Genomic DNA, 22,925 nt, shown 5'->3' on the forward strand with positions numbered 1-22,925 from the left:
CTGCAAAGAAATGTTGGAAAAGTTTGTGATGAAAAAATTAGAGAAGACAAAGATTTTTATGATTCAATTAGCAAATTTTAAATATCAATAACCGCTCAAATGATCAGACAATTAAAACAAAGACAAATTTTTCTATAAAGTCAATTGGATTAAAAACAAACTTTTTCAAGTTTCTCCACCTAATACTATGACTATATTGTAATGTTAAGCTAAATGCTAATGCTAGCATTTTACAGTGTTTGAGTTTATTGATTACCAATGTCTCAAAAAAATTTTAAGTCGCTGTTCGACTCTATTCATCAGCTTTCGACAGCGTTCAACATTTTTTTATCAATGATGTCGAAAAAGCAAAAAAAAAAACTTGCCAAAAAGCTATAAAAAACAAACATTTTTAAACAGCAACGGACAACAAAAAAATTAAATCATATCCAGCCAAACTAAAATTAACTCAGTAATCTTGTCTCACAGAGCACCTCATCATGATATTTTAAATTTAAGGTGAAATTCAATGAAACATCACATCAACAAAAAAAAGCAACCAAAATAGTTTTTGTTCTGTTTTTTATTAGGGCCGCACCCCAGTTGAGTATTACGGAAATGAAACAAATCAAAATACGTAGAAAAATTTGCGAATCTATAAAAAACATAAAAGTTATTTGATCAATCTAAGTCATGATATCTTGTGGAAAAAAACTAGCCCCCCCCCCCTCCCTCAGGGATTCGACGCCCTGCCGACCCAATGGATACCCGCATTGAACTAATTTGAGATATCCATTTTTGGCTGATCGACCCTAAAAATTTTTTAAAGGCCGATTTTTACAAATTTTGAAGAAGCGCGCGCCGAAAAAACGTGACTTTTTCTGTCAAAATTTTCCAAAAAGTGGCTGAAAACGCATTTTGGCCTCTTGAAATAGTTCCAAATGCGGGAAATTTCGATTGGTCCAAATGCAGATTCTTAGAAGAAGGAGTCTTCCCCCAACCGGCGTACCCTCGCGGCCTCGTAACGATCGAACCAAAAACGGACCGAAAAATTGATCTCCTTTTTTTACTGTGATTGAAGACTACATCCGTCTCAGCTTTCCTCAATTTTTTTTGTAGTTTTCCACCTGTAATTTGGAAATAATTATTTTGGATTGAAACCTGATTTTGTTGAAGTTATTTGGCTCCATACTTTCTAATTGATGAGAAGTTAAAAGCATTTTGTTATAGGTCAAGCTAAACTTAGGGTACAAAAGTGATTTCGTCATGCATTTGAATTGTGTGACCTCTGAGCGCTCGATTGTTTGCTCAAATAATAATTTTCTAAAATAAACCGCGAGCGCAAAATAAAACTTATTATCGATTGGTCTCCAAACTCTTTTCCAGGTTTTATTAAAATCAATATCCAAGAAAACTCTGTTATTTTTCGTACAAGGGGGGTCTAGGGCAAATACCTGAACTTAGCTATTTAATAGAATGAATCTAGAACTTCAAACAAAAAATATTTCAATTATGCGATTCCAATTTGGTTGAATCTCGGTTTAAGGTCGCCGGTAGGTCGACTCTAATTTTGTACTACTACCCGATATTGTAAGTGAACGGTAGAAATCGGATCTTTGTCCTACTTTTTGAAAAAAGTTGGTTGTTTGCCCTAGTAGGGCATTTTCAGATGTTGCAAAGTTTTTTGCTTTTTCAAATGACATATCTAATCTTTACACGGTACCCTTTTAAAGGGTTCAATCAGTTCTGTTTTTGTTTATTTTTTTTCTGCATTAGCAGAACACATTCTAGTACCCATATGTTGTAGTTGTTTTCAGAAATTAGCATCTTTTCAGATTAATTGAACTTAAGGTTTTTTTTATGTAAATTTTTTTAAAAAACTTTCCTGGAAATTGAGTTAGTTTTAACCAGCTTTTTTGTGGTTAACGTCGCTTGAGTTGAAAACTAAGAAAAATTCATTGCTTCTACCGAGCATCTTTCTCCGGCAATTAGAAGAACCGCCAGAAAACAGAAAAAACTGTTGGAAATTTTTTGATTTTTCAGTTGGTTGGCTCGGACTATGATGGGAAATGAGCTCTCGTTTCATTTTTCAAATAAGTTTTTCAAGATCTTTGCTACTACTGGAAAAGAGCCCCCTCTCAATTGAACTAGACTGCTGTCAGTATGCTGTGTGAGTTGGTGTCTTATTTCGACGGGACTGGTCCCTTCCGTTTATTGCAGATCTGGTTAGTGGTCACTTCGGCAGCCCTGGTCTTCATCATGTTCAGTTCTGGCCTAGTGTTCTACTGGCTCTATTGGCCATCCAATGTGACCTACGAGAAGTGGCGATGCAAGGTATATCTTAAAGGTCAAGGCTAAATTATCTTATGACCCAGATACTTAAGTTCTTATCTTCTAATTAGATTCTTTAGAATACAGCCTATTGATTCTAAAGCTCATACCTTTTTTACCCAAAATTGAAATAATAAAAATCTGTATACGGACGGAAATTGTACCCCTGTTTTTTTCAATAACACAATATAAAATGATACAAACTATGCGGAACGAAGTTATTCGGCTCGAATCCGTTCAGTAATTTTTCTAAAACAGATCTGAAATAACCTTTTTCAGATCTAAGTTTCAGATCTGAAATAGGCAGTAAAATGTTTAATTAACGCTTGAGTACTTTATGGATTGGTTATTTCAGATCTTGTATCAAATCTGAAAAAAAAATTTCTTGGTTATTTCAGATCGGAAAAAATCTATTTCAGATCTGAAATTTAGTTTTTCTTGGTTATTTCAGATCTGAAATTTCTAAATTCTTATCAAGATCTGAAATAAAGAGTTTCAGATCTGAGACTCATTTTATGTAGGAATAAAAAATTTCAGATCTTGCACAGAAAATCCTTTGGGTACGGGATATAAAGCGCAGTTTTTGACATCTTTAACCTTCTAGAGGCTTAACGTGCAGGCATTGCAAGGTCTGAATTTTGGACAAAACAAAACAGAACTTTTCTTCTCAGACAACATATAACAACGAATTACGCTTTACGATTTAAGGGCAGGTTCAGATTTGTGCTCCCTTAAGTGCCTGTTTGTAAGTATCATTTTGGGCAATATTTAATAATTAATTAGGTTTCTAGTCAAGATTTAACGGAAAGGAAAGGATCATAGCTACCTAATGAAAATCATTTTATGTTATCAAGAATTTGCCAGTTTACTTGCGGTCTCAAAATTCCACTCTAATCATCTGCTCTACTCTAAGTCTCGCATAGGAGTGTCCACTTTTTTTCTAAAAAGCAAAATAAAACAAGACTGCGCGTATCAGGGCAAAGCCTTGAATGTTCCGACTGCCTTTTAAGGTCTATGAAGCAGTAATAACATCAAAAAAAATGTAAGGCAGTAAAAAGAAAAAAAATTGGGATTTTTTCTGAAAATCATCCCCCCCACACGCCATATAACGCACAAAGTGATAAATTTCGCTCCTAGTAACAACTCAATTATGGCAATTACTTCAACTAAATTGGAACGATTTTTAATGCGGATTAAGTCTCTGCTTACGCGTTATTAGCGCAAAATATATCGCGCGTTAATTGTCCCGAATTGGCCTTAATGACAATCTTTAAAGGCCCATAACTTAACGAAAAATTATCACAGGTGAAATATTTTTTCAAGTTAAAGCTCAGGACAACAATAACTTTTGAATGATGGTTAAAAAAATCCGCCAAAAATGGCTAGTTAGAAAGTCGAAATTCGTCTGAAGAAAAAAACCCACCCGAGCACAATTATTCCGTTACTTAAACTGTTACTTAAAGTTAAAACTGGCAAATTCAGACCCAAATTAAACTAGAAAGTCCTTAACCCTTAATGTCCTTAGTTCTGAAAAAAAAGAGTTTGTTTCAATTTTCAAAGAAAGTGACGGAATGTTTGCGCCCCCAAATAATTTTTGCTTCGACGTTTTAACTAGCTTTTTTGGCCAAGTTTTTTTATATCATTGGAAAAATGTCGATATTCAAAGAATAAAAGAAAAAACTTACCTGGTACCATTTGTTCTAAAAACAAAACCGGTCAATTTTGACACATTTGACAACTATAATTCAAATTGGGATAATGAATGCGCATTATATTTCGTCCAATTCAAGTGTCGGCGGATAACTGAATTACTCAAAATTGAACAGAAAAAAAATAACTTGCTCTTTATAGAATGTTACCAGACGCAAAATTCTTCTATTGTTACTTAACATAGCGTGTGTGGGGACAAAATTGAGGAATCAAACTACAAAAATTAGAATTTATTCAATTTTTTTGCACTTTTATAATTATTTTTTGGATTTGAAAAGCCACCATAGTAAAGGGCAACCGAACAATCAGGGCTTCGCCTTGACACGAGCCGTCTTGTTCAAATTCAAGCTTATTTATTTTACGCTTTAATTTTACGGCGGTTTTTGTTCGCGTTAATCTTGGATGATGCCAAATGGATGGACAATCTTGCATGGACGAAAATTCATAAGTAATTGATTGATTTCTTCATTTTATCATGCCACCTTATAAAGTGTGCAAAGGAATGGATATGACTTCTCATACTTGTCAAATTGGCTAAATTAGCAGTTTTTGAGCCCCATAGTTCTATGAAAAAAAATCACTGTGCTTATTAATCGAGCTCCGAGAAAAAATACCTTTGAGAAAGCTCTACAAGCTTCAGTCAAATACGCAAATACAATGGGATGAAGTTGACAAATTAGCAATTTCAAACCTCATAATTTTATTTAAAAAAAGGTCACAGAACTTTTTATTTGTGCTCTGGTAAAAATACTTTTCAGAAAGTAATACCAACTTTCGTCATACACAATTAGTAAAAAAAACCAAACTGAATTAAGTAACACCTTCTTCAAAAGTCGTACAATTCTGTCAGTCGGAACAACTAGCATGCCTCAATTCAATTTAAACAGTTTCTGAGCCAAATTAAAACCCCGCGTGTGCGTTAATAGTCAAAAATATAACACCTTCATTATCCAAATTTTGCTAAACTGGCAATCTTCAAATCAGCAAATTTTTCAAAAAACAATCACAAGTAAACTATCTTAGAAAAATGGGGTTCCAAAAAGCAATGGCTTCCAGATGGGCCTACCAAAAATGGCTAGTTGAAAAATTGAAACTTGCCAAGAGAACGTTTTATTAAGACAGAACAGTGATAGTTAACAGGGGGGTCAAATTTGGTGTGAAATTTTACGTTATTTTGAAGGCACCAAAAAAAATTCACGCAGTTTAGTTGACAAAAACATGCTCATGAAATTTGGCGGATACATTTTACTTTTTAAAAGTGTTGTCCACCTTTTTCTCTCTTTTAATAGCTGCCCTTCAAACTAGCCATTTTTGATAAGATCATTTAAAACCTATTGATGTTAGGATTAGTAAAACACTTTTAGTGAGACTAATTCGTTCAAAAAAAAATTGACAACCAGACTGAAAAGGGGAAGGGAGTTCCTTTCAACACCCCCCCCCTCCTAAGTATTTTACTGTTAACAAGAAACCTGATGTTTCAGTCCAACCCCGCCTACCCGTCTGTGGAAAAAGTGCGTGATGAAATTGTACAGATGCTGAAAGGACTCTGCTGCTCGACCATCTTCCCCTCCCTCTCCATTTACCTCAGTGCTACAGGCTCCACCTCCCCCTCCCTCACTCAGGGCTTCTGTGGGTGGTGGGATTTTTCACTCGGCTATCATCTGTTCAGCCTGTTTGTCGTGTGGATCGGCTCCGATTTCTACGAGTTCGCCTATCATAGATTGGGTAAATATCTACTCATAGTTAAAGTATTGAGTTATTAAGTTTCTTTGTTATGTTTGATTTTATGATTTTGTTTATTACTCAATCACTCCAATTGCTTCATTTATTAAGGTTTTTAAGAGTCTAATCATGGCCTGAAAAATGGAACAATTCGTACTTCAAAACCAAGTTTAAAAAGAGTAAGAAAAACTAATCGAAATCCCGAGGAAAAGCGCTATGTTTGAACTGGATACTTTCTTCGTTTCGCAATTTTAAATACTTGAATGCAATTTTCAGTTAAAATTTACTTCTTGCGATTTCTGAATTTGTTTTAGGTCATGTGAGCTTTCCGTTCTGGAAGCACCACAAACATCACCACGTGTTTTACAATCCATCTCCATTCGGTGAGTTGTTAGGCTTTTTTTAGTTCCTCGCCATCAAAAGGCATTTTGAGTTTGAGCCCTTGAACCATTGCTTTTACGAAAATCAAATACTTTTATTTAGGTGTAGAAGAACAGTTTGAGTTTTTTTCCAGGAAGGTCTTAAAATGCTCTAAGAAATACAGATTGAATTGATACATATTAATGCATTTTTGAGTTCAATTCAGGTTGTTGAGCAAAAATAGCGAAATACCGTGGTTTGATCCCGAAACCATCACCTTATTGGACATGTATGCTAACTACTCGCCTCGAACCCTTCGATATACCGAAAATATACGGTTTATCAATTCAAACTCTCAATTGACAGCTACTAAAATATCTCAAGTCTTAGCGCTGATTTTCTACGGAATTATTACTGAAGTAGCTCTGAAATATTGCAAGTTTAGCTATGCAAAAAACTCTGAACTATATATGAATCACCGCTGGAAAACAGCGATCACTGGGATACTACAGAAAAAGCGATAATTAACGTTGGGACTTCAACCCGGGCAATTACTTTTTCGTAATTGGAGAGAGCAGTTTCATCGCTGAAAATTAGCCAAATTAGCAGTACACGTATACGAGCTGCTGAAATTACTATCTAAAGTAATCAGACAAGAACATGAAAATGTCAAAGTGAACCATTTCTTTTCAAAACAAGAATTGGACAATTCACTCGATACCACTAGAAGAATAAAATCACTAACAACAAAAAAAATTAACGCAAAATAACCAAAAATTATTATCTGTGCAAATACGGACACTATAGATTTCTTTAATTAATTTCAATATGAATATCATTAAAGAAGAAAGTCTTGAAATGCTCTAAGAAATATAGATTGCATTGATACATATTAATGCATTTTTGAGTTCAATTCAAGTTCTTGAGCAAAAATAGTGAAATACCATGATATGATCCCGAAACGATCAGCTTATTGGACATGTATGCTAACTCCTCGCCTCGAACCCTTGGATATACTGAAGTTATAGGGTTTATCAAATCACACTCTCAATTGACAGCTACTAAAATTTCTCAAGTCTTAGCGCTGATTTTCTACGGAATTATTTCTGAAATAGCTCTGAAATATTGCAAGTTTACATATGCAAAAAACTCTGAACTATACATGAATCACCGTTGGGATCCTACAAAAAAAGCGATGACTAAGTGGGATTTCAATCCGGGCATTTACTTTTTCGTAATTAGAGAGAGCAGTTTCATCGCTGAAAATTAGCCAAATTAGCAGTAATCTAACGATACATTTTGCTATTGTGGCAATGAACATCGACAAGACATCAATGATGATCGCTGCTTTTTTTTCAATTTTTTATTGCTAATTTTCAATGTGACCTAAGCCCTGGTGGGACAAAAAATAATTCGTTTCGAAATTGGGTTTAATTTTTTAGAATTCCCAGCTTGTTAAAAGTCACTGAACGTAGTAAAGACACTTATATAGATCTCGGTATTGTTTTTTCAGGAAAACTTTGTTCATTCCGAGCAGCTTTTTTCTTAGATTTTTCACACTAAAGTTTGATTTTTTGCGGTTTGACTTTTGATTTCTTCTTAAGATCAGTTCATTCATTTTGCAATAAGGAAGACAAATTTCCACTATTGAACAGCAAAAGTGTATAGATCACAAAAAACGTGATTAACTTCTAGTTTCGAAAATAGGTTATATCAAAAAATACTTATTGATCCAGTTTTCTCAAGATGGGATAATTTCATCAAAAAGATGCCAATCATGAAATGTTCTTGAAACTCAAGGAAATTTCAGGGCCTATATATTTTTCTGAAATTTGGAAGTTGAATTTTTTCTAAACATTTCGAGGCCAAACTGTGCACTGGATTGACGCACAATTTTCTGTCTGTATGTTTCTGGATCCCAGAGACAAGTCTTCAAAAATGCTCAAAATCGTCGGAATGATCAAATAAAATTAAAAAACCAATGAAGAACAAATGGAGCGTCTTTGTTGCGGAGTTCGCTTACAATTCACAAAATGCACAATTTGGCCTCATCTTGAAAGTAATTTGATTTTTTGAGCAATCTTCTTCTGTTTCCTTGCATTACTTGACTCTTTTCCACTTGTCTGTTGGCTATGTTCATTACTTGAGTTAAATAAAAAAGTGCTAATCATGAACAGTTAATAAAATTCAGGAAGGTATAATCTTTCAAAATTTTTTATTCGACTGTGTTCCCCAATGAAATCAATCTGATTTCAAAATGGTTTGCTATGACCGGTTTTTCTGTATTATGTAGAGAACTTGTTTTGTGTTCAACCTCGTCTGGGAATGGCATGGAAATCGTGTGTGGAAGGGATGCCTCGTAACTCGGATCTGTACGTTTACTTGAACATCGAGGTGGTCATTGGTCTAGTTCAATGAAGTCCTTTTCTGCGAAGTCAAGTCGTACTCTAAATCCTTTGAGTTGTGATTGTGGACGGCATATCGGTTGTGGTTAGCCATTCTTGTTCGAGTGTGATGGAATCATTTGTCTTTGGATGTTTGTCTTTGTTGTTGTGTGTCAATCTATATACTGCAAGGTATGATTTACATTTTATAAAATTTTATTAGTTCGGTTTTTTAATCATGAATTTAGTTAGTTGTTTTCACAAAAGCTTTTTTGTTTTAGTTCGGTTATTTTGAAGAGTTACTCACCCTTGAGCACCTCTTATTAAAAATAGAAGTGTGGTCACAAAGCGTGGATGTAGCGCGGTGGGTTAGGCCGGCTATAGAGCATGCTCAGGACGTCCTCTCTGGTGGGTTAGGCCAGGAGTGGGAGTATGATTTCGTGCGGTTTCTTTGAGAGGTCCTGTTATGTGATAACGTTTTATGTTGGGTTTATGTTGGTCTTTTTTTTGTTTCTTTGGTTGTGTCCTTTTTTCAAAAATCAAATTGTTTTTGTTATGGGTTTGTCTTGCGACTTTTTTCTGTTTTATTATTTTTTTCTTAGACTTTATAATAGTCTTCAAAAGAATAAATTATCCAGTTTTAAACTGGGTTAATCCGGTTTGGGTACCGTTGGTTTTCTTTCCTAGTCATGCTGTTATTTTATGATTTGTGGTGTTTAGTAAGCTGCGTTGGTTAGTTTGGTTTAGTATATAATTCCTTTCCAACCGGGTTAAAGGAAAGTTTGAAACTTGTTATGGTGTGTTAGAGTTGTTGAGTGTGAAAACTTGAAACTTAAAATCATTATTTAAACAATTCTTCGTGGGCGAGCTGTGCGAGTTTGGATAGAATTCTTGTGCCAGTGAATGAAAAAATCAAAAGGTTAGTACTGCATTTTCATTTTATCAATTTATTACATAGAACTTCAAATTTACTGCTTTTTGTTGGGGGAAATTTAAAGTTATAAATTTTCATCGTAATTAAATTTACCGCTTTATGGGGAAACAATTTATAAACTAATTTACTACATTTGGTATTAATTTTAATATATTATCTTGTGCAAAATATTAATGAAGTTTAGAAGAATTAGTTTATTTTTTATTTTTCTTTTCTGTTTTTTTTTGCAGATGATCGTGGTATGAAGACTAGAAATGTGAAAGAAACATGAATAAAGAATGGTTAGTACTAATTTAAATTTATTAGTTAAGAAAATTTTTAAATTATACTTACCTGTTAATCGTCTGGGAAAAAGCCGTGGGGGAAGATGTCGTGTATCATGTCCGATGTTGTTAGTAATTTTGCTAGTATGCGAATGATGTTTTTAGTTTGAAGCAGTGGCCAAAGCAATTGAAGTGCTTTAATGGTTTTTAGTTCTTCGGTGCCTACTGCAAACTCATAAGGTGTGTTTTGAATGAGGTTATATATTTTGGGATTATATTTAGTATTGTGAATAAATTCTAATATTGGGATTTCTATAGGCTGGATAAATTTATGTGGGATAAGGAAGGGTCTGGATTCTTCGGCGTTAAAGGTCTTCGTGATGAGACAAAATATATACATTTGTGTTACTGGGTCATAATTGCGGAGGATGCCGTGGAGGTTAGTATCCTTGATGCAATAGGTGAAATTATGAAAAAATGGTGAAGTGTACTTCGAGTTAAGAAACTGAAAACGATGGTGTGGTTGTCTCGATGGAGTATGTAAATCAAAATGATTTTGTATGAAGCGATAGTATGTATATGTATGAGTCTGTTTAGTGCGTAACATAATGTCGTGTGAACAGTGCAAATTGCGTTCATGTGGTGCAAAGAAGTGAAAATAACTGAAATAACTGAAATTTGTCTTGAAAACTAACTGAAATTTGTCTTGAAAACTTTCGTAAGCTTGAATATCATTTAGTGCTTCAGAAATGATGTGATCATATTTTCTATCAAAAAAATTAAGTGTGAATACATATGACGTTTTGATGAAAAATTTTTCTGTTAGTTGTGGGTTAGCGAAGCGGTCGTCATCTAGAAATTGGTCTTGATTAGTTCGGATGATATTATAGTCGTAATATTCTATTGTAAATTCGTTAGCACGAGGTGCAGTGAATGTTTTTAGTAATTTTTTATATCCTATAAAAATAAATTGTCTAGGTGTTAGTGTTGCGGTGAGTCTATATAGCATATCTTTATTCTTTTCTATATCGTCATGAGTACTAGATAGTGGCAGGCAAAGGGGATTAGTAAAATGGTAATATGCTGTCCAGTGAAGTGTGGGCATTAAAACATGTTCATCTACAAAACTACGTGTGTCGTTAGTGTCGTTAGGCGTGTTTAATGTATATTGTGGGAATGAGGGTAAGGTGATTGCTAGAAAATCCTTAGTGTTTGTGTGTTGTGGATGATTAATATATTCGCAGGCTGTTCCGGGTTTGGTCGGGAATGGGTGATTCGGGAATTTTCGTTTAAAAGTGCGATAAGCTCGGTGAGTGCTATTCGATGTTTTGGTGGATGTGGATGATTGTGCTAATGATGCAGTGTAAGCTGAGGAGGGTGTAGGAGTAGGTGGGTTTGAGGATTCTATTGTGGATGAAATTTGATGTATGGTGAGGATGTTAGGGTGTATTAACTGTTGCTGTATGGTGAAAAAATTATCGAGTTCCTGGGAAATTTGGGGGGTATCTGGAGAATTATTAGATGATTGATCGGAATGAAATGGAGAGTAGCTTGGGGTGTTTGCGAAGCATAAGAAGGAGTGGAAACGGATGGGAGTGAATTATTTAGTGGGATTGGTTGAAAAGGGGGTTTTGAAAAAACTGAGGAGTTGGTTTGAAAACTATTGGATATAGATAGTTCGGAGTCTGCAAATTCGTCAGGGGTTTCTATATTAGAGTTATTAAGTTGTGAGATGGAGTATAAAACTGAAATATCCGAGTTAGTATCCGAATTCGTGCTTGATGATACATTAATACTTGGGAAATCGGGTGGTGGGAAAGCAAAAAGTGGGATTATTGGGATTGGAGTGTGGAGGTTGGTTGCGTGGGAATTTGAGCGGTGTAGGGATCAAAGTTGTCGGCCCATCGTGGGCTAAAAAAATGATTATTTTGAGACTGAAAAGCGGTGATATGGGGTTGTTCTATAATTTATTCATATGTATTATCATCTTGTGAATGATGTGTCATTATAAGTTGTATGGGACTTTGTGATATATTTGGTCTAAAATTTGGGTTATGTGTTATTGCTAGGTTTCGGAAATTACGTGGGACTAAGGATAATGGATGGTTATGTGGTAGGGGTGGCAACTGTGGTGCGGTAGGTGTTACTTCTATGTTATTATGTTCTTCGTCGTACATGTTCTGTCTTGTCGTTTTTTTTTATTATATTCTTTTATTTGTGCGTCTAGAAGAATTTTGTTTTTTGATGAAGAAGAAATTCCAAAAAATCCTGCAAATAGTATGCGTGCTACACTTGCTTTTCTATTTACTTGTGTTTGTATAGCGCATGTGTTATAGATTCCTTTTAAAGTGAAAAAAAGAAATCCTATAAAGTTAAACATTGCGTATAGGATAGTTAATTTTTCTAAGATGTAAAAGGGCCATCCTAGAAAATTGCGAATGGTGTTTTAGGTCTGTATTTTTCACCGTTTAGATATATATAGTCTTTAATGTCTTTAAAATATCCGCTATAATCTTGTGTATAAATATCTGCAAATCCTGCGGTTTCGGCAAGTTTTCGTAAATTTATTGCCCTTATTGAATTGATTTTTTCTCTTTTTCTGCTAATTTTCATTTCCCAAACTTATCGGCGAGCGAAACTTTCCTTGAATTCGAAAAATTTTGTCAGTCATTTTTTAAGTTTTTCAGTCAGTCAAAAAGATGAATTCGAAAGTCGATGTTACTAAAAATTGCAATAAACGAAATATATTGCCAGTAAATTTGAAACGAAACAACTTGGATATTTTAGCTGTTTAAAATGCTTTTTAAGGGTAAACGGTGGTAAAATACTGTCACCTTTTGTTTTTTTAGCCGTGATCGCAGATGAATGGATTGACCAGTTCGTGAGGTCAGTGATTTACCACACATTTGAATTAATCATCTTCAAGCAACAAACTTCTTGAAAATTAAACTCAAAATTTGTTTAGGTCACTTCCAGTTCTTCTAATTCCTGTGGTAAGTGCCTACAATCTCAAACTTCAAAAAAATATAAAGACGCAGTTATAGTCAACAAAGCTCTGAGAAGCTCAATTATAATGAGAAAGGTCAGTTATCATTAAACTCGTTTGAAAACTCAGTTAGAATCAAAAACTGCCAGAAACTTGTTGGTTCCGATAGATAACGAGCTTATAAAAAGCCAGTTTAAAAAACTAAGATCAACTTGAATTTTATATTTACTGGACAGCTAGACTGCTAGATTTTAAGATGGCTAAAAACATGGCTTAACTGCAAGATGCAATCAGCGAAATTGACTGTGAACTTAAAAGTTCAAGTAGCTTCAAGTCATTCAAAATTTCCATAAAATTGATGTCAAACGTTAACTGCACTACTTCGAAAAAAAATCAAAAATCAAAAAAAAATTTTTTAAATAGAATGAACAACTGAACTGAAACTCTGGCTTAATTTCTGTAGCTGATGCCGGTAAATCTGGACCTTCTGTTTGTGACGTATGCAGTGTGTTTCTACTTCTACGGAGTGTACCTCCACTCGGGCCACGAGTTAGACTGTCTCTCCGCCCACAACAAATACATCAACACCTCATTCCAGGTAATATTTTTTGGGTCTTTTCTGTTATATGGCCCAAAATTGGCTTTAGTCTATTTTGAAAATTTGATCATAATGCTTGATTCTGATTGGATGAAATTAACAAATGCGAAGGAAACCTGTAGTTCAATTCTAAACATATTGGCCCATTCAAAGTTTGAATCAAGTTAACATCCTCCAGTTAAAATCTTCCACCCCAGAATTTATTTCGCATTAAATTTGCTAAGCGCTGCATGTAAAATGCTCGATTCTGATTTAGGACCAAATTAACACCCCCCCCCCCCAACGGCTTTGGGAGGGGGGGGGTAGGGGAGAATGTTTAATTGATCCCGAAGTTTTGGTAAACTTTGGGCCGCATAACAGAAAAGAACCCTTTTTTGGAATGAAATCATTGTAATAAAACACCCTACTAAAAACCCTCCTTTTTCCCATCCATTTTCAAAGCGATACAAATCAGTGCTTACAACTTAGTAAAGTTATTCATGTTGCTATTTATGTTTTTTGAGTTCTTAGTTTTTGAAACCCGTATATATTTTTCGATTTAACACGAGGTAATTAAGTCATAGCTTAGGTGTTCTTTCTAGGAATGGCCATTGGCTGCTCAAATAAAAATCAGATCGATTACTTTTTCTTTTTTTTTCTTCACGCTCAGGTGCGGATTTGGGGGAAGGATTGGACGTTCCCCTTTCAAGGATTCGACCCCCTTAATTTCACGCTCAACTTTGTTTTGATTTATGTATTTCGCTTTTTTGCGAGGCAGTTGTAAAATGATAGCAAGTACTTTCTTTTGCATTTTTCAGCACTATTGTCACCATGCGAAATCACTCATGAACAAACCATACCATTGTGGTTTCTTCATTAAACTGTGGGACAACTTGTTCAGCTGTGTCTACCCTGAAGACAAGTGCTTCTGTGCAGAATGTTCTAGAAGCAAAGGCGAGAGAAGTTTTGAGGCATACGAGAAAGTCCATGTGCCCGACTACTCGCTCCTGTTCGAAGCCAAGACTTGGCTCGGAAAATCAGTCTAAATTCCGGCGTGAGCAAACTGCTAGGTTATACGTGTGGAATCACGTGAATTATCTAGAAGCATAACAATGAAATCAAAATATACTTGGAATACTTTTGGTTTAGTTAACACGTGCAAACCATTTACCTCAAGACAGTTTTTCTAAAGAAATTTCTATGAGAAAAAACAAATCCTTATAAAATTATCCTCTTGGAAACTCTCGTTTCACTAAAATCATTTTGAAATGTCCATCGGACTTTTTGTGCCGAGAGTTTTAGAGTTTCTAAATAGGACGAGTTAGAAAATAATTTCTACATTTTGAACGAAGAAATTACATGTAGCGAGAACATACAAAACTGATTAAAAAACTTATTGTTCCGGCAACTCTTTTGTATTCGGGTGTACTTTGGTTTTCTCTACTTTTCTGTTTTGCACGCAAAATCAGGTACCACATACAATTGTATATTATGTTTTTTTATGCAATTTATGCTCAAAAATTCAAAACATATCAATCTTAAACAAAACTGGCGACTAAGAAGAGTTTTATGGGCAAAAAACCACAAAAAAAAGAAGAACTAAGTGAAAAAAAAATTTGTAAGGGCCGGTCACTAGGTCAATCCAACCCGATGGAATATCGGATTCAGAGAAACTTGAAAAATATCTGAAAACTCTTTCCTTTTCTGTAGTGGTAGAAACCAGGTTGAGGTTATTCTGCAATAATTGTCTAGTTCTGAGAAATGAGTCAAAATTGTCCATATAACAATTTTTAATTTCTGATTGCTTTTTAGACAGAGTTTTGCAACCGATTGGAGACTTTTTTGAAAATACGAATATTGATTTAAGTTCAAAAACAGCTTTCTGGTGGTAAAATTAATCAAAACTACTCAATTTATCGCAATTAAGTTATATTCTATAGATAAAATTCTATAGATAAAAAAATTACGTTGGATTTTCATGAGCTGTCTCCATAAAATCTATAAAATTTAATAACAAGGAATTAACAAGACTGCTCGTATCAGGGCGAAGCCTTGAATGTTCCGACTGCCTTTTAAGGTTTTATGGAGCAGTAATAACATCAAAAAATTAAATGTAATAAAATAAAATGAAAATTTTTTTTCTTCTAAAATTTGAAATTTTTTATGAAAATCATCCCCCCACACGCCATATAAAGTACAAAAAATAAATTTAGCTCCTTGTAACAAATCAATCATAGCAAATAAGCTTCTTTCAACCAACTTGGAACGGTTTTAAGACGGATTAAAACTCCGCTTACGCGTTAATAGCGCGAATTACATCGCGCGTTAATTGTCCCTAATTGGTCAAAATTGCTAAAATAGCAAATTTTAAACCTTCATAACTTTACAAAAAATAATCACAGGTGAATTATTTTTTCAAATTTAAGCTCAGGACAACAATACCTTTTGAATGATAAAAAAAAATTCCGTCAAAAATGGCTAGTTAAAAAGTCGAAATTTGTCTGAAGAAAAAAAAACCCACCCCGAGCACAAATATTCCGTTACTTTCGTATCGAAAGTCGGAACAAAAAGCTTTGTGTGCATGAGTTACAAAAATCTCGATTCCTTTTCCATGGTTTGCTAAATTGTCGTCTTCGCATTGCTAACAATTTTAGCAGAAAATTTCATTTTATATCAAAACTAATCTTGCGAAGGTGTGGCTGTGTTGCATGAATGTTGTTCGCATTTTTCATATTTATGGTTGCTGTTTTTGTTCCAACTTTCGATACGAAAGTAACGGAATATTTGTGCACGGGGTGGGTTTTTTTTCTTCAGACAAATTTCGACTTTTTAACTAGCCATTTTTGACGGAATTTTTTTTATATCATTCAAAAGGTATTGTTGTCCTGAGCTTAAATTTGAAAAAATATTTCACCTGTGATTATTTTTCATAAAGTTATGAAGGTTTAAAGTTTGCTATTTTGGCAAATTTGACCCATTTGGGACAATTAACGCGCGATGTAATTCGCGCTATTAACGCGTAAGCGGAGATTTAATCCGTCTTATAAATCGTTCCAAATTGGTTGAACGAAGCTTATTTGCCATAATTGATTTGTTACTAGGAGCGAAATCTATTCTTTTGTACTTTATATGGCGTGTGGGGGAATGATTTTCATTAAAAAATTTCAATTTTTAGAAAAAAAAAATTTCGTTTTATTTTATTTCATTTAATTTTTTTAATGTTATTACTGCTGCTCCATAAACCTTAAAAGGCAGTCGAAACATTCAGGGCTTCGCCCTGATACAAGCAGTGTTGGTCATGTTTATGTCGCATGGTTGCTCTATACAAGATCTTGCAAGTTCATTGCGAGATCTTGCAAGATTAATGCAAAATCTTTTAAAATTGTACATAAACTTTTTGATATTCTTCATAGGTATTTTCAAGATTTCACGGTAATTTGAAAGCCTGCTCATGATTTCATTCCGATTGTTTCAGACTGAAAGAATTTTTGAATTTGAAAAAAAAACGAGAAGCAGTTTTTCATGTTTCTATGATTCAAATGGGTTATCCTATGTCAGTTGTCTCAATAGTTTTAATGTTTTCTGACACATTCTGGTTTTGACTTCCAATGAAACAGTTCAGCTTCAAATCCCTGAAGGAAGAGCGTCCGCAACTCTCAAAACCCGCCCCTGGAATTCAATTGCATTCAAAACAAAAAATTGAAAACTAAGCAAAATGACCAGATTAGCATTTAACAGTACCATGGGCATATATGTCAAGCACCTTTTCACGATTAAAATTAGCTTGTTGATTAAAATTAGCTGGCCAGTTGGACAATTTAAGACCCACCTATAAAACTGGCAGCCTTCGAACGGCAGAGGCCTTGGCTATATTTCACACATATTTTCTTCAGGATCGAAACTGCTCAAAATATTTAGCCTTAATATTAATCGGACCATTCAAATGCAAAAAAAAAATACAATTTCTATATTTGGGGTGCAAAAAAAAACAAATTTTTTATTAAGTTTTCTTAAATGTGTTAACAACCTGCAATAAAATTTCATGAATATTAATCGATTATATTTTTGTTTTCAGTGTCAGACTCTAATAAAATTCTTTTTATTCGACTAAAAATGGAATATAATCCATTCTTTTTAGAAAATCAATAATAATTGATTATTATTGATTAAAAACGGATTATAATCTATTCTTTTGACAATTTAAAATAATCAAATTTAGTTGATTTTAATCGATTACAATGGATTTTTAAAATTTTTTTTCTAAAGTTTGTCTGATATTTTTAACCCAGTGCAGTGTTTTCACAAAGTGGCATGTGTTTTAGGTTTACTGTTTTATTAGAAAATTGTAAAATTGAGATTTTCTTTGGCTAAAAAATGGTTATCTTGTCAAATTTTTCCTTTCACAATTTTTTATGTTTTTTTTTCTATTTTTCGATAAATTTTTGTAACTTCTTCCCAATTTACATCCCACTTTCCCTCTTATGTGGACCAAAATTAATTTCAACTGATTGCAATCATGGTTTTGTCAAACTGCGTCATGTTACAGCCACACCCAATTTCGTGGAAATGATTTTTAGTTCAACGGAGATGCCGCCGACGATTATCATAAGCTTTTCAGGCTAACCTCGAGGTGCAACTTTACTTTATACTTACACTAATTTCACGAAATTTCCGTTGAATGCCCATCCGTTTTGATTACCCCAAGGTTTTACCCACTTTACTCATTTTACCCTATCCCCCAAATGACCCCTTTCTCAGTTTACCCATCCCCCTACGTTAACCACCTCCCACCTGTGAAAAGGGTTTAAAAAATTTTGTGGGGGAGACAAAATTTTAGTTCGGGTAAGCTTTCCGGCTCTCGGTTGAAACTTAAAAAAAAACCAAATTAAAGTATCATTCTTCCGGGAGCTCAAATTAAACAAATTTTACCATTGATTTACTTTTTGAGAACTTTGGGAAGTTGAAAACTGCTAATTTTGTCAATTTTGGGATAATTAACGCCTAATATAATGACTTCGTATAGCCTGCGTAAGTGGCGAATTCAATCGTTTCAAAGTGAATTGTGGCAACTCAGTTTTTTTAAATGATATCAGACGCTGAATACATTTTTTTGTAGTTTACATAGAGTATGAGAAGATGAAACAAAAACCACTTTTTTCTTGTTTTTTTTCAATTACTTTATCCATTATTCAACCTAATTTTTTTGATTTGGGTTGGAGCGTTACGAGGCCAAACTGCTCTTTGGATGGGCGCTTAATTTGGTATTTACTGTCTCTAGGTCGGTGGAATTCAGAAACAATTTTTGAATTATTTTTCAAAATATAAGTGGATTCCACTAACAACTTTTTCCGTGCATCCCGCGTCCAAATACTTGTAGCATAAGTTTTGTCAGCAAATATTTTTTTCGGGGATCGAGTAACAATCAAATAAAACTAAATAATGTTTTGATTCTGGATATATAAGCAGATTTTGCAAGCTGTAAGCGGATTACGCAAGTTAGTATAATACACTGAGCTAAACCAGTTCCTGTGTATGAACAATTTTAAAAAAGAACAGTTATCTAGCAGAAGCGGAATTTAATAGCAAGGACTTAGCCAGTGCCAGCTGGATCTACGAAAAAAATCCCAAATCATTGTTTAAATAATCATTGGTTGGTAACTTCTAGTATTTGAGATGAGCTTTCTAGCAAGCAGTTTCTAGGATCATAGTTTTGGAAATACAACACCACAAATTGTCGAGTAAAAGTTTTACTTAGGAGAAAAATCAACCATTAATTGAGATTCATCAGTGTTTTAGATCAAAAAGCAACACCACACATCACCGAATAAAATCATTATTTGGGATTCGCCTCATGCATCATTTGAGATTTGTCGGTATTTGAGATCAAAACACAACACCACAAATCACTGAGATAAATCCTTATTTGGGATCAGTATCATGCAACTTTTGAGATTTGTCATCATTTGAGATCAAAACACAACAAACAACACACATCACCGAGGTAAAGTTTTATTTGGGATTAGAATCAACCAATAATTGCGATTCGTCAGTATTCAATATCAAAACACAGCGTCACATATCAGCGAACAAAATCATTAATTGGAATCAATATCTTGCAACAATTGAAATACGGCAGTATATGAGATCGATTTCTCAGTAAAACGTTTGCTAGTAAAGTTCAATTGTTGGCAATTTTGAGGTTGAACTAGCTGTTGATCCACAAATGGTAAAAAAACTAATTTAAAGACGCTACACTATATGTGACTGGATTCTGCAACAAAATGCGACTCCGCATGCAATTTGCGGAATCCGATAACCATTTGCGGTTTCAGCTTACAGTCGCGAATTACGCAACAGCGCAATTTTACTATTCACCATTTTTATTATGTTTTTGTGGGTTCCACAAACTGTTCCGGTTTCCGCAAACACTGTTGCGGGTTCCGCAAATTGTCTGTTTTTGAAGCACTTTTGAGCGGTACAGTGTTTTGGCTATTCGTTTGTCGAATCCAGAACAGCAAAGTAGATCAAAAAAAGTTGCAATGTTGCAGATTCTGCAACAAACCTGATTTTGACCTGTTGTGGAATTCGCTTGAAGTCACAAATTGCACAGTTCGACCTCGTAATGAAGTGCAGTCGAAATTTAGAAGGCTGACCGTCCTGATATATGAGCAGTCTTGTTTTCACTACATTTTTTTCTGTTATATAACTTCCATGCTCATACAATCGACTAAGATTCATCATTATGCTAGTTGTCCGAAATTTTCCCACTTGGCTTCTAACAGCGTAGACCAGTGTTTAGTATCGCGCAGTTTAATTGGTTTATTATGGACCTAAGTTGAATTTAAAAAATTATAAAAACAATAATTAAACAGTTTCTTCTAAAACTGTATTTGAAAGTCAGTTTGGTTTATGTCGACGCCTGTCGATTGCTGAAGTTGATTGTCTAAGGTAGAAAAATTTTATTAAGTCTCTTTGTGGTCGCACGGAGCAACTGAACTTGTAATAAGATTTGTATTGAAATCATTATAAAAGATAAATTGCACTCACTTTTATGAACTTCTTAGTAAATTTTATCAAATAATTATTAAAAATTCCGTCTCATCAATGAAAATTAGTTTAGTTTTGAAGAAGATCTTTTATGATGAATTTTTGGGAGACTAAGAGCTGAGACGCGTTCACTTCGAGAGCGCCAGATCGTGTAATTGTTACCCTGGAGTAATAGTGTGTGAGGAGGACCTCTAGGTTCAAGTCTACCACGGCCTGACCAATTTCGGCTACAAGTATGGTACAAGGTGGAAATTCTCGATGTCAAAACCGCCTTGAGTCGGAAAAAGAGCTTTGCGCTTCAAAACAACTCAATTTGGACCGTGGGAAATAAGAGAAACGGACTATGCTTAGACAGACCTGTTATCATTCCAACATTTTTTGCTAAATGCAGAAACCACTAAAAAAAGATGTTATCTTCAAAGACTGCATTTGAATTGTTTGACACGGCATTTGACTTGTTTGAATTGATGAACCTGTGCAAGAAATGAACAAAAACTAAAAGAAAAAGTAAGTGAAAACAATCTGAAAAAAAAAACAAACCAGACTAAAAACACATGCTTATAATGCAAAGAAAAAAAAGATGAACATAAAAAAGATAAAAACAGATGAAAAAAATCAGATACGGTAATTCTAGAAGACAAAAAACCAGGCACAGAAAAGGCAGTGAAAAAAATTAGATAAATACAAAAGAAATGAAAAAAATTATTTGAAGATATTAAGAGGAGAAAAACCACATGAAATAAGGAGATGACAAAAAACCAAATGAAGAAAACCCAGATGACAAAAATTAGACGAAATAATTGCAATTGAAAAAAACCAGAGGTAAAAAAAAACTGATAAATTCAACCACATAGAACAAAACAGATTGAAAAAAAATTGAAGAAAACTCAAGTGAGATAAGGAAATCAAAGGCGAGGAGAAACCAGATAAAGAAGAGAGAAAAAATCCAATGTCAAAACACACACACAAAAAAAGGAATTTAAGGACAGCCGTTTATATGGAAAGTTGCACTGATTGTTTTAAGCGCAATCTTAAGTAATACAACAATATTTTCAAATAAGTTTCGTTTTTTTTCTGCTTGGTGCGGGAGAAAAGAACTATATCTGAAGTAAAATTAGAAAAGAACTAAATCAAAAATAGAGCTTGTGCATTCTCGACAGCCATAGTACAATGAGCAAATTAAAAACATTTTTAGGAGAAAAACTACTAGAAAAACAAAAAAAATCAAAGTAAAAATCTGAGTTTGTTTTTTCATTTTTGAGGTTTTTGTTTTCAAAAAGGAGCTGAAAGCTCAAAAAATTAGTTTTATTCTTGGAGAACTAAGTTTTCACGGCTTAAATTAAGATAATGTAAGCTATAAAACTACTAAAATAAACTTTTCTAGACCTGCTTGCCCACTTTTTTCGCTCGAAAAAAATTGTAAACCGGTTTTTCTCAATACTGGCCCATTTGTTTTGAATTTTTTTATAGTTTGTTCGAGTTACGACTGAAAGAACTTTTATACATCACTTGACCCATTCCTATGTTTGTTTGTGGTACCTGGTTTTGCGTAAAAAACAAAAAAAGAAAAACATAAAAAAACACCCGAATAAAAGTTTCCTCTCCAATCATCAAAGGGTCGGAACAACAAGAATAAGAAAGTAGAGATGAAGACAGTCGGTCAAAGGAAACAAACAGATAATAAAATAAAACAGATAGAAAAGAAAGGAAAAAAAACGCAACACAGGGTGTTTTTGAAACACGTGTTTTACAAATTAGCTCTTATTTCACAAATACTTAAGCTATTGAACCCATTCTTTTTGTAATACATAGCAAAACTTTGCCGAATTGTATGGCTTGATGTTTGTTTCACTGCACTTTGTGCTAAATAAGTTTATGCAGGGCTGTTTTACAGCAACCGGTCGATACATTTAAGTGAAAGTTGAGGAAGAAAACAGGGTCAAATAGTGAACAAAATAATTCCGAAAAGGATAAAAACTATCCCAAAAAGAATGGTTTTAATAGCTTAAGTATCAGTGAAATGCGAGATAATCTCTAAATAAAACAAATTTTGAAAACGTCATTTAGAACAAAATTTCAGAAGTGATAAAACCAATTAAAAATATAGTTATAGAAATTAAAAAATGAAAAAATCAATGGAAAAAGACAAGTGAAACAATAGTCGTCACTCGAGTAAATGAAAACAACCCATGCGCGAAATAAGATCTGGGCGAAACAAATGAAGAAAATTTTCTTCTTGTACAACTAAGTTTTCACGGCTTAAACTAAGATAATGTAAGCTATTAAACTATTAACATAAACTATTCTAAGCCTGCTCGCTCACTTTATTCGCTCGAAAAAAAATGTGAACCGGTTTTTCTCATTACAGGCAATTTTTTTGAATTTTAAAAAAAAATTGTTCGAATTACGACTGAAATAACTTTTATATGAAACATCATTTGACTCATTCTTACGATTGTTTGTGGTACATGGTTTTGCGTGGGAACGAGATCATTACAAAGATTTTAAAAAAAGAACAAAAAGTTCCTCTCCAATCATCAAAGGGTCGGAATAACAAGTTTAAGAAAGTAGAGATGAAGACAGATGGTTGAAGGAAAAAAACGTGAGATAGAGGCAAATTAAAAAAAAATGA

The 22,925-nt window shown here is 33.9% G+C and overlaps 1 protein-coding gene across 2 annotated transcripts; it reads left to right on the plus strand.

Moving 5' to 3' along the window:
• Window positions 1–1,258: 1,258 nt before the first annotated feature.
• On the plus strand, window positions 1,259–14,376 carry LOC134840466 (uncharacterized). Of its 2 annotated transcripts, none has more exons than XM_063856274.1 (8): window positions 1,259–1,345; window positions 2,131–2,313; window positions 5,502–5,745; window positions 6,057–6,125; window positions 12,533–12,569; window positions 12,649–12,676; window positions 13,133–13,267; window positions 14,065–14,376. In XM_063856274.1, the coding sequence occupies exons 2-8, from the start codon at window positions 2,143–2,145 to the stop codon at window positions 14,290–14,292; spliced, it is 912 nt and encodes a 303-aa protein (XP_063712344.1). In that variant the 5' UTR covers window positions 1,259–1,345; window positions 2,131–2,142; the 3' UTR covers window positions 14,293–14,376. The 2 variants fall into 2 exon arrangements, with proteins under 2 accessions (XP_063712344.1, XP_063712343.1); XM_063856273.1 differs by having other exon boundaries at window positions 1,265–1,365.
• The last annotated feature ends 8,549 nt before the right edge of the window (window positions 14,377–22,925 follow it).

The sequence above is a fragment of the Symsagittifera roscoffensis genome, chromosome 2, assembly GCF_963678635.1.
Source record: "Symsagittifera roscoffensis chromosome 2, txSymRosc1.1, whole genome shotgun sequence".
In the NCBI taxonomy this organism is placed as follows: domain Eukaryota; kingdom Metazoa; phylum Xenacoelomorpha; order Acoela; family Convolutidae; genus Symsagittifera; species Symsagittifera roscoffensis.